Below are 12,526 nucleotides of genomic sequence, written 5' to 3'. Positions count from 1 at the left end.
TAAGCATGCATGAGGACCTGGGTTCAAATCTCTCCAGAACCCATATAAAGCTAGGCACAGTGGCACACCTTTTTTTTTTAATATAAAAATTGTTTTTTTATTTTTTTAATTTTAACTTATTGTAATTTATTCAGATTACACCCCGATTGTTATCTCCTCGCTTGTATCTTCCCATTCCCACCCTCCCTCCCTCTTCCACCCTATTCCCCTCCCCTAGACCTCTAGCAGAAGGGGACCTCCTCCCCACCATATGGCCACAGCCTATCAGGTCTCATCCAGATAGCCTGCTTCCCCTTCCTCTGTGTGCCACTGGGCCTCCCAACCAAAGGGAAGTGATCAAATTCGGGGCACAAGAGTTCATGTCAGAGGCAGTACCCGCTCTCCCCACAACAGTGGAGAACGAGCTGTCAAGTGGCAGGGTATCTAGGTTTACTGCATGCATTGTCCTTGGTGCAACAATGAGGAAACCAAGACTCAGAAAGACACGCATGGTATATACTCACTTATAACTGGATATTAGCCCAACAAAGATGTCCTCTGAGAGACTCCACCCAGCAGGGGATCGGGACACATGCTGAGAATCACTGCTGGACTCTGGTTGAGAGTGGTACGGAAGAGTGGGGGGATGGAAGGACCCAGAAGGTTCAGGAGCCCCACAAGAAGACCATCAAAGCCATAGAATCCGGACCCAGTGGGACCTACACAATCCCAGTGCTCTTACAGCCAGATGGGAAGCAGAGGCGGGAACCCCTCCCTTCCACCAGAAGCTTGTGACCAGCTGGCCTGAGGGGAGCGGTAGCAACAGAAGAGACCATATCTTAAAATAGAAGGTGAGGGCTGAGACTGCCCTCTGACCTCCACATGTGTACCACAGCATAGGAACACTTGCCACCACTCACACTCACACATTCTATGCACACACCCCAAAAAAGGTATAAAAAAAATGATACCAGTTTCAGTTCAGCACACACTGATTTCCTCTCCTTTTTCCCTCCCATCCCTCCTCCTGCATTGAGATGAGGCCAGAGATTATAATGAAAACACACACACACACACACACACACACACACACACACACACACAAAACCTTGGCATAAGGAGCATCTTCCCGGTTTTATTTTCGGTGCCACCTCTGTGAGCATTGGCATGGAATTTCCTCATACATTGAAACCGCAGGTACTCACACGTCTACTGGTAAAATGGCATCAAGGGGCCCCACCGATTCAAGATGGGGACCTTGACTCTCTGGTGAGAAACACAGGGACAGCCAGGGAGGAGAATGTAGCCTTTGCCCACTTCTGGAGCTGGCTGCCGCTCCAGCTCCATGAGGCAGGGGAAGTCCGGCCTCTGGTGAAGCCAGTAGGGGTCATACTGGGACAGGTACAGAGCCAAGGACGCTGGGTAAGCATAGGGGCAGCTGGTGGTAAACCTGGACTCCTCCTTCACGGGAGTGCTGACTTGAGGTGGGAAAAACCCGCGCACTCCCAAGTCTTTTGCGGTCATGTAGGGTCTTTTGAAAGCAGGATACCCGTCCTCCAGTTTAGGGTTGGGATTAGGCGTGGGCCGGTAAAACTCTTTGTTCCGGAGCTGATTGTCCAGCTTGGCCTGCTGTAGAAACAAAAGGAAGGACTGAGAAAGGTTGCCGAGGCAGTGTACCTCAAAGCATTCCAGACAAAATGCACACGGGCAGCAGGGCCCCGTTGTGTAAACCTGTAATCCCAGCACTCGGGAGGCAGAGGCAGGCGAATCTCTGTGAGTTCGAGGCCAGCATAGTCTACAAAGTGAGTCCTGGGCAGCCAAGACTATACAGAGAAACCCTGTCTCTAAAACACACACACGCACGCACACATGCACATATGCACGCATACTACTTTTTTAAATGTTACGTTCAGGGCTGGAGAGATGGGACAAAGACTGAGAGAGAGCACTGTCTGCTCTCATAGAGGGCCCAGGTTCTGTTTCCAGCACCCATGTGGTGGCTCACAACCATCTGTAACTCCAGTCCCAGAGGTTCTGACACCCCCCTATGGGCCTCACGGGTACCAGGCACACATGTAGTACATAGACATATATGCAGGCAAACGACCCATATACATTTTTTAAAAATCTGTTTTAAAAGTAGATTATTTTATAATGCTTTATTTAGGAGGGAGGCATGTGAAGTTGTGTGCAGTTGTGCAGTGTGTGCATGTGTGTGTGGGCATCATGGCACACATGTAACATACATACATACATACATACATACATACTACAGAATTTTTTAAAAGAAAAAGCCAGCCTATGGTGGTACATGCTTCTAATCCCAGCACTTGAGTAGCAGAAGCTGGTGGAACTCAAGTTCTAGGCCAGTTTGGTTTACAGAGCCAGGTCTAGCATAGCCGGGGCTACACAGAAAAACCCTGCCTTGAAAAATCCAAAATAAATAAATACATAAATAATAAATAAAATCATGAGACTGGAGAGATGGTTCAGTGGTTAAGGTCATTTGCTATACTTGCAGAGGCCTGGGGTTCAGTCACCAGCAGCCACAAGGTAGCTCACAACCATGCGTAACTCTGGCTCCAGAGGACCCAACACCCTCTTCTGACTCCTGTGTGCACTGCGTGCATGTAGTATGCAGACATACATGCAGGCAAAATACACATAAAATCAAATAATCTAAAGTAAAGGTCACCCCAGGGAACCACGGAGTGAATCGCAGGCCGACAAGTGTCCCTACCTCTTGTGGTGTGACTCTGGAGTATTTGTGCTTCCCAAAGGGCTGGTAGTCGACCATGTATGAGCTTTTGTATATGTCTAGGTCCACGTAGTTCTAGAGGACAAGTGAGAAAACAGAACAAGAGCTTGGCTCTGTCATTCTTCCACTTATAGCCATTTCAGGACTTTTGTTGTTGTTGGTGTTGCTATTTTCGAGACAGGGTTTCTCTATGTAATAGCCCTGGCTGTGCCGGAATTCTCTTTGTAGACCAGGCTGGCCTCGAATTCCACCTGCCTCTGCCTCCCCAAGTGCTCAGAATAAAGGCGTGTACCACCATGCCCCGCTCTGTTTCAGGACTTTTTATTGACCATAAAGTAAGAGCCTGCTTCGGGCCCTGGCATCAGGAGCTGTGCGTGATCTGGCATCTGCCCCTTAACACCGTCCTCCCTTTTTCTGTGTCCCTTTTCTCTCTGCACCACCACAGCAGCCTCATACAAGCTCTTACTGCCTGAGGAAAACAAGAACTGTTCTCCTTGCCAACCAGCAAAGTCCTATGCATCTTCTAAGACGCAGATCAAATGTCACTTCCCCTAATCAGTCTCCCACTTCTTTTTGCCCCAGCTTTCAAGAATGAAAAGTGCCCGGTGGTGGTGGTGGCACACACCTTTAATCCCAGCACTCTAAAGGTGGAGGCAGGTGGATCTCTGCGAGTTCGAGGCCAGCCTGGTCTACAAAGTGAGTCTAGGACAGCCAAGGCTACACAGAGAAACCCTGTCTTGAAAAACCAAAAAGAAAATAAATAAATAAATAAATAAATAATGAAAACCTTCCTCCCTTCCTCCTTTCCCTTCTGCTTCAGTACGACACTTTGCAAATGTTCTTTCAGGAGACCAGACTGATTACCAGGACCCACATGAGGCAGCTGTAGTTCTAGGGAGATCTGATGTGTCTGACCTTTGAGGGCACCTACACACACACACACACACACACACACACACACACACACACACAGAGAGAGAGAGAGAGAGAGAGAGAGAGAGAGAGAGAGAGAGAGAGAGAGAGATTAAAATAAATCTTTGAAAAATAACTGTGACGTTTCTGAGTGTAGTGGTTCACACCCATAATACAGCCTTTGGGAAGTGGAAGCAGGAAGAACAGAAATACAGCAGGACAAGGCACAGAGACCACAAAAGACACCAGCTGCTAGCCAGGAAAGAAGAAATTACACCTGTAACCCCTGGCCCCCGGGAGAGGCAGAGGCAGGTGGATCACTGTGAGTTCCAGGCCAGCTGGTCTACAAAGTGAGTTGAGGACAGCCAAGGCTACACAGAGAGACCCTGTCTCAAAAACAATCCCCCCCCCAAAAAAAAAGGAGGAAGAAGAGAGAAGGAAGGAAAGAAAAGGAGGAAGGGAGGGGAGGAGAGAGAGAGAGAGAGAGAGAGAGAGAGAGAGAGATGGTTCAGCAGTTAAGAGTACATGCTGGTCTTGTGAAGGATCTGGGTTCAGCTCCCAGCACCCATATAGAGACTCACAGCCATCCATAACTCCAGGTTTTTAAAAAATATTTTATTTAGTTTTAATCTATGTGCATTGGTGTGAAAGTGTCAGACCTTGGAGTTACAGATAGTTGTGAGCTGCCATGTGGGTGCTGGGAATTGAACCCCGGTCCTTTGGAAGAACAGGAAGTGCTCTTAACCACTGAGCCATCTCTCCAGCCCCCATAACTCCAGTTTTAGGGTATATGCCCTCTTCTGGTTTTTGTGAGCACCAGGCACACACACACACACATGCATGCACACGTGCGCACGCGCAGACACACACAAATAAATAAATAAATAAATAATAAAACAAAATAAACAAGCAAATTGTTTTAAGTAGACAAACTATTTAGCCAGGTGAGGTGGTTTAAATCTTTAATCCCAGTATTGAGGAGACAGAGACAGGCAGATATCTGAGAGTTTAAAACCAGTATGGTCTACATAGCAAGACATAACAAGTTCCAGGCCAGCCAGGGATGCATAATGAGACTCTGTCTTAAAAATAAATGAATAAGGGTTATACTTAAAAGCCCTGTCTCAAAAATAAATAAGCAAATAAATAAACAAACACACTCAAAAACAAAAGCAACCACCGTAACAACAAAATTAATGCTTTAGTTCTCTCTTTCTCAGAAGTCCAGTGCTGGTGCCTAATAAATTTGAGATAAATAAATAAATCTCCAGAATAGTACAAAGGTCCTGAGTTCAATTCCCAGCTACCACATGGTGGCTCATAACCATCTAGTGCCCTCTTCTGGCCTGCAGAGATACTTGCAGGCAAGAATACTGTATAATAGTGTTAGGGTTAGGGTTAGGGTTAGGGAAAAAGAAAAAAAAAAGAATACTGTATAAATAATAAATAAATAAATCTTTGAAAAATAAGTAAATAAATAAAGAAATCTCCAGAACAGTGCAGACTTTCCCTGGTGCTGTGTACCTAACACTGAGATGGTTATAGAGGACAGAAACCTACATCACTCACCTTTTTGGGGTTCACCACATGCGCCATGGCCAAGGACCTACAGAAACATGTCAGTTAGCCCTGCTCTTCTTCAAGCAGGGGCAATACCTCACTGTTTCCACAGTTATACAAAACAAGTAGAATTGCTCTGCTCCCCTTAAGTCCATCCTCTCTCTACCTTCCCTAACATTCTACCTTCCATGTTCCCTGAAGACAGGGAAACACCAGGGATGGGTGTATGGAGCTCGGTGACAAAGGGACCAGAGGAATTAGAATTCTCTCAAAATACCAGCTCCACCTCTCCAAACGGTGCATCAAATACCAAAGGAAAGTTTAACAACTAAGAAACAGAAGCCATGAGTTTACAGCACCCGCCCATCCCTGTGCTGTGTAAATCCCCCAGCATGGCCGTTTCGAGCTTCTAACCTATCCCTGCAGCAGAGTTGCAGAGATGAGAACAGGGTGGGATACACGCCCCACCCCCACCCCCCAGCCAATGGGGACCAGGGCTCGCATCACTCTGAGGAAGCGAGAGACCCAGGCCCAGGGCTCTAGCAGTTCAGAAGCAGGATGTCTGGGTAAAGGAAGTCAGATGGCATTCTCAGATGAAGGATGAACATGAAGGTCCAACCTTGTCCCTACCTTATCTTTTGGCAAGACTCAGTGCTCCTGCCCTTCCAACCCCAGGTGTCCCTGCTGTATGGACAGTCCTGTTGGCACTGTCTCCCTGACACACCACCCCTGAGACCAGCCCTGGCCTTCACAATTGAGATTGTTTTGGTCATTGGCCCCAGACATTATGATGTGGGCAGCTAGTCAGCCCTCCTGAATGTCAGTTCCCCTGTCCCTGGCTTTCCGCTCCTGAAGTCTCAGCACATCTAGACCAACTGGGCCAAAATAAGCCTGGATGACTGAATAGTACTGGAGGGAAGATGCTTTTTCAATACTCTACAGGCCAGGCTATTGCCAGGAGAGGCAACTGGTTGACAACATCAGACACACTTTAGCTAAATGCCCCCAAATCTCTTGCCTTAGAACCTGGCTCATCCTATTTGTCAAAAGTCTTACTCTCATGTACTTGTGTTAGTAAGAGTATTTAAAAACAAAAACACAAAATCGAAAGTAGTGAGTGTTGTTGAAGATTCAGAGAGTAAAATTCATGTGAAATGGTGCATCTAATCAAAATAGGTTGGAAGTTTCTCAAAAGTTAAGCACAGGGGCACACAAAACAGCCCAGCAGGGAAAGAGTCTTGTCACCAGTGGTACTACTTGTGTTTGAACCTGGAGTTTACATGATGGGAGGAGAGAACCGCATCCTGAAAGCTGCCTTCTGACCTCCACATGCACATACAGGTATAAATATCTAAGGCCACATGGAGAAGGAACCATGTGATCTGGAAGTTTCACTTACAGTCATACATAAAAGGAATTGAAGACAAAGAATTAGAGACGCTGGGTACCACACTCATCGCAGCAGAACGCTCGATGCCTGACTGGTCACAGCAGCTCAGTGGGTTACCTAAATGCAGTACAGCATCCTCAGTGAAATATTACCCAGTGCCACAAAGGACCAAGCATCTGACCCATGCTACAAGGAGGATGAAACTTGAAAACATTACGCTAAGTTAAAAACACTAGTCACAGACAGACAAATGAGATTGCCAAATGCATAGGAACAGGGTGTAAAGTGGTTTGCTATTTGTTTATGTATTTACTTATTTGCTTACTTACTTGGCACTTAGGAGAACAGCCTGAAGGAGCAACTGGTGCTGTTCATGCAGCCTGGGGAGGTTAGTTCACCCCAGAGAGCCCTTCACTGGGGACTGAAGTACTGTGTTGTTCACAGTCTTCCTCACCACAGACTACAACACAAATGATCACATCATACTAAATTTAACCTTTTACAATGCAATGCAACACGCTTCTTGTGAACATGTGATGTATTTGTATCTGTGTGCACTTGTATGTGCACAAGCATGCCTGTGTAAGCGTGAAAGCCAGAGGTCAGCATCACTCGCTACCTTAGCTTTTGAGACAGGCTCTCTTGATGAACCTAATTTGGGAAGGCTAGTTGGCCAGTGAGCTGGAGGGGATCCGCCTCTCTCAGCATTGAGACCACAGCTGTGATCCACCAAGCTCGGGCCTCTTTATGTCAGGGTGGGGGATCTGAACTAGGTCCTCCTGCTAGTGTTGTGAACACTGTACCAAGTAACTGAGCCACCTCTATGGTCCACGTTAGAAACAGGGTTTCTCTGTTTAGCCCTGGCTGTTCTAGCACTCACTCTGTAGACCAGGCTGGCCTCAAACTCACAGAAATCCACCTGCCTCTGTTTCCCAGGCTAAGGTAGGGAGTGATGTTGACCTCTGGCTTCCACATGCACACAAACATACTCACTCACACACACACACACACACAAGTGCACACAGATACATATATATCACACATATATGTATATCTGTATATCACAAAAGTGCGCATGACCACTGCCCAGGGTTATATGCGTCTCAAGAACTAAAGTACAGAGCTGGGTGTAGTGGCGCACACCTTTAATCCCAGCACTTGGGAAGCAGAGGCAGGAGGATCTCGTGAGTTCAGAGCCAACCTGATCTACAAAATGAATCAAAACCCTGTCTCAAAAACAAACAAAAAACCAAAAGTACAAAACATGTTTTCCCGTGATGCTTACTGTCACCTGACTTATTAGCATGAAAAGGTATGTTTATTTACACTTGTAAGAAATGTATGCTTTTTACATTTTACACCAGGAAGTAAAATTTGTCTGTTTTGTATTGTGTTACCTGTATTGTGCATGCTTACCCTGATCTCAAGGGTCCTCCCATGTCAGCTTCCACACCATCCACTGCGTGTGTGTGTGTATGTGTGTGTGTGTGTGTGTGTGTGTGTGACATTGTGTAGTGTAGGGTAAGACACTAAATAAAAATTAGTAAAAGAGTGGGGTGCAGGGACCTTCGTGGCCAAGATCCAATAATCAGAATAGCAGAAACAACCAAGGCCCCCAGGGGCTTTGTTCTTTGCTGGCCCCATCCCCTCCAGTGAGAATAATCACCTCCACATCGATAAAAAAACATTCATCCAAACACACACTCATAGGTTTGGCTGTGACAAGCAAAGGAAGTAATGTGCATTTAACTACTCAGGGTCTAGTATGCTGTAGAAGATTAATTATTGCCGAGGAATGCCCCCAAAGCTCTTCTGAGTGTGAATCCCACTTCAAACCCCCACCCCACCCCACCCCTGCCACCCCATACCCCGGAGGGAGAGCCAGGTCCCCAAATTTTTGTCTATATGCAAATGCAGCCTGTTAATATTGTTAGGTCACAGGAGAACATTCTCCAGGCTCAGAAGCCCCAGTTCCTCCAGGCTTCTATTAAAGGGATTACAATCCACTTCCTGCCTAACAGAGCTAATGCGCCATGGGAAGGCCCCAGGCCAGGGATTAAAGCATTTGCGCCTTTAATTAGGAGCAGTCTTTCTCCGAGCGCCTCAAACACAAACAGCAGCCACATTACAAAGCACCACGCCCTCTCCTTGGGGTGGGGGGTGGGGGGGAGCTTGCTGCGGGGCTTGGGGGGGGGCGGGTAACCAAACAGGCATTTCCCAAACAAGGGCCTAGTCCAGTGCCCTCAACCCAAACTAAACTCCAACCAGGTAAGGCAGAATCTTCCTTGGCACAACAAGGCAGAAGGAAGAGACCTGGTTAAAGACCCCAGGGGACTGCCATATCTCAAGCAGGGCTGCGCTGTCTGGTGAGGATGCTGTAGTGTCTCACAGCAGGGGGTGAGTAGCGTACAAGGAGACAGCTTTGGGAACCAGAGAGTAAATTCGGAGTGATCTGTCCCACCAGAAGCATACTGGCTCTGTCCTTACCCAGTCCCGATGCAGACCCATGAGGGTCCCCGAAGGGCCTGGTCTATCCAGGAACAGCCAAGTGAGTTCTAATTCACAGCTGCCTGGGATTCATGATATTGGCTTGCTCTCTGTCCTAGCTTCTCGCTTTTCTCTCTCTCTCTCTCTCTCTCTCTCTCTCTCTCTCTCTCTCTCTCTCTCTCTCTCTCTCTCTCTCTCTCTCTCTCTCTCTCTCTCTCTAACCCTAGAATAATCTACTCTGAAGAGGCTTCTCTTGTAGCTCAAGACTCTTACTAAGATCAACCAGGAAACCGGGTCGTGCTGGTTGCCCCCTGCTGTTCACAGAGGAGAGGACTGAGACCCAGAGTTTTCCAGGAGCTTCGACAACATAGGGCAGGGGGCGGCTCATTGAATGGAAGAAAATACTATCAAGAGCCCCTGAACTTATTAAAGAAGCAAAAGAACTCAGGGCCTCTCACTTCGTTGTTCAATAAAATGGAGACCTAAACTACTGAGCACCCCACCCAAATATGCTCTTTTACCTGGACACACCTCTGGTAAAAGTGTCGCCTATAAATCAGGCACAACGTACGGTTAAAGCAGCACCTAACAATAAAATAGAGAAATGAGAACAACAGACTATAATAAAATTTAAAAAGCACTACCATGCATTACCAGACATGGTAGTGCAAGGCACTCAAGAGGCAGAGGCAGGCGGATCGCTGTGAGTTCAAAGCCAGCCTGCTCCACAAAGCAAGTTCAGGACAGCCAGGGCTACACAGAGAAACCCTGTCTCAAAAAAAAAAAAAAAAAAAAAAAAAAAGGAAAAGGAAAGAAAGAAAAGAAAAGAAAAGAAAAGAAAAATTAGCTGGGCAGTGATGGCACATGCTTGTAACCCCAGCACTTGGGAGACAGAGGCCGTCAAATTGATGTGAGTTCAAGGCCAGCCTGGTCTACAAGGAGAGTTCCAGGACAGCTACGATTATACGGAGAAACCCTGTCTGGAAAAACCAGTTCTTGCTTAGTGGACATGAGGCCTTCAGTTCAAAACCCAGTATTGCAAGATAGTAAATAAATACTCCATCACTAGTGTGTCTTAACTTACAGAAAATATGGGCATTAAGTTTTTAAAAGACGAATTTGTTTTATTTCATGTGTATGAACATTTTGCCTACATCTATGTATGTGTACTACATTGTGTGCCTGGTGTCTGAAGAGCACAGAAGCTGGTGTCAGATTCCCCTGGGATTGGTGTTAACAGATGGTTGTGAGTCATCAAGTGGGGTTCTGGGACTCAAACCTGGGTCCTTTGCAAATGTAAAAAGTGCCTTGCTCTCTGTCCTTCTCTTCAGCCCCACATGGATGTTGTTTAAGACAGACACACAAGTGGGTTCCCGAATAGCCAGGACTACACAGAGAAATCCTGTCCCAAAAAACCAAAGTAAATAAATAAATAAATAAATAAATGACAGAAATACAAATGAACCAAGTGTCGTCCTATTCTACCAATGGAGATTGCAGTGTCCTTATGTTTATTCCTCCTGCCTGACAGTTACATTATTAAGATCCAACTTCAGGGCCAGTGGGATGATTCTGGGTAAAGGTATTTGCTGCCAAGCCTGACAACCTGAGCTTGATACCCAATACTCCTATGTTAGGAGAACCAGCTTTTGAAAGTTGTTCTCTGATGACCACACATGTAAATAAATACTCAACTACAGACACACACACACACACACACACACACACACACACACACACACACGACACTAATTATTAATAATAAAATAAAACATTTTAAATATATTTTTCCTTTAAGATTTATTTATTATGTACACAGCGCTCTGTTTGCATGTACATCTACAGGTCAGAAGAGGGCATCAGATCACATTATAGTTGGTTGTGAGCTACCATGTGGTTGCTGGGAATTGAACTCAGGACCTTTAGAAAGGGCAGTCAGTGCTCTTAACCTCTGAGCCACCTCTCTAGCCCCAAAATAAAACATTTTAAAGGTGCATGCTTGTAATCCCAGCACTTGGGCAGTAGAGGCTGGAGGATCAGGAATTCAAGGACATCCTCAGCTACAAATCGAGTTCAGGTCCAGAGTTCCAGGTCAGCCTGAGCTGTGTGAAACTCTGTCTCAAAAAAAAAAAAAGTATTTAGCTGGGTGTGGTGGCACACGCCTGTAATCCCAACACCAGGGAGGCAGAGGGAGGCAGGCTACAAAGCGAGTCCAGGACAGCCAAGGCTACACAGAATACCTGTCTTGGGTGGTGGGGGTGGGGGAAGTTAAAAATAGTATCGAGCCTGAGTTACACCTGTTTCCTGATATATAGTTTCCAGTATTGAAATGAAGAAACTGTTGCTTCCTCATGCGTTATTGTTAGGTGTCTCAACTGACATAACCTTTGAAGTTGATAGGAGCTCTCTGCTCAAAATGCCAAGGGCTCTAGTCTTTGAGCTAGCAGTTTCATTTCTAGATGTGATCTTTACATCAACGATCGACCTCCTATGCAAAGACAGGCATGAGATGGCTCATTATGACTTGAAATCATAAAAATCTTCATGTACCTAAATCTACGTGAACAGAAACTGATAAAAACAATGTATATTCATACCCAGTATAAAATATTAGCGTTATTTAAAGAAGATAAGTTCATCTTGAAATCATAAAAATCTTCATGTACCTAAACCTACGTGAATAGAAACCGATAAAAACAATGTATATTCATACACAGTATAAAATATTAGTGTTATTTAAAGGAGATAAGTTCATCAGAAGGATTGCTATGGAAAGATGTGGAGGCCCCTGAGAGGAGGAAAGATATTAAATTATATAATTTTTATATCCTAGAAGCTAGATGGGTAAGGCCTTTCTGCCTAAAAGCTTGGAAATGGAATGGAAAATTAAAGCTCTCAGGCTCTCTACCCAATTCTATGTGTAGGATGTGGCCTGTGGGTGGTCACCGCGGTCCCGTTGCTGCTGGTGGTGGCAGAGATAATAGAGAGGAGTTTATGCTACAAAGAGCTGAAAGCCCATCTCTCCTAAGAGACCTTCCTTAGCCCAACAATTACTGCAGCATACTAGCTGAGCCTATTTTGGTCCCTAGTTCCTCTGTCAACTTTCCTGAATTCTTTCTGATGCTTTTCGGACCATGTGTCCAGGGTCAGTGCTGGGTCAGGCCATTTAGATGTTGAAAGGACAAGGTGATCAGTAAGTCACACCTTCATTCTCTGCGTGCTCGACCCGGCCCTGGATGTGTAATCTAGGAAAGCATCTCCTCTTGTGCCATCACGTTGGAATAAGGTACAGAGGGGAGCATCTCCCTGGGAGTGGTGTTGACAGCCCGGCCAGTCATTTGGGGGTCAGCCTGCCTGATTGCACCTCAGAACACAGAGCTGGCAGCAGGAGGCTGAGGAAAAGATGGTGAGGCTCTGAGCGTATGCCTGCATCTATGTCT

The 12,526-nt window shown here is 46.0% G+C and overlaps 1 protein-coding gene across 2 annotated transcripts; it reads right to left on the bottom strand.

Moving 5' to 3' along the window:
• Positions 1-1,094: 1,094 nt before the first annotated feature.
• SPMIP9 (sperm microtubule inner protein 9) lies at positions 1,095-5,935 on the bottom strand. 2 transcript variants are annotated; one of them, XM_084765930.1, is made up of 4 exons: positions 5,840-5,935; positions 5,219-5,255; positions 2,720-2,812; positions 1,095-1,608 (listed from the first exon to the last, which is right to left on the bottom strand). In XM_084765930.1, the coding sequence occupies exons 2-4, from the start codon at positions 5,243-5,245 to the stop codon at positions 1,189-1,191; spliced, it is 540 nt and encodes a 179-aa protein (XP_084622056.1). In that variant the 5' UTR covers positions 5,246-5,255; positions 5,840-5,935; the 3' UTR covers positions 1,095-1,188. The 2 variants fall into 2 exon arrangements, with proteins under 2 accessions (XP_084622056.1, XP_084622057.1); XM_084765931.1 differs by lacking the exon at positions 5,219-5,255 and having other exon boundaries at positions 5,840-5,921.
• Between the last annotated feature and the right edge of the window lie 6,591 nt (positions 5,936-12,526).

This window comes from Acomys minous (assembly GCF_964271855.1).
Source record: "Acomys minous genome assembly, chromosome: 17".
NCBI lineage: Eukaryota > Metazoa > Chordata > Mammalia > Rodentia > Muridae > Acomys > Acomys minous.
The sequence above is the reverse complement of the archived record's forward strand: the minus strand, read 5'-3'. Positions and strand labels throughout refer to the sequence as shown.

What these genes read in the sequence shown, in the direction of transcription:
- SPMIP9 (XM_084765930.1), bottom strand. Translation starts at nt 5,245, where the DNA reads ATGGCGCATGTGGTGAACCCCAAAAAG. An exon ending in ATGTGGTGAACCCCAAAAAG is followed by an intron (nt 2,813 to 5,218) that starts GTGAGTGATGTA and finishes CTTGTCCTCTAG; the next exon opens with AACTACGTGGACCTAGACAT. An exon ending in CCAGAGTCACACCACAAGAG is followed by an intron (nt 1,609 to 2,719) that starts GTAGGGACACTT and finishes TTGTTTCTACAG; the next exon opens with CAGGCCAAGCTGGACAATCA.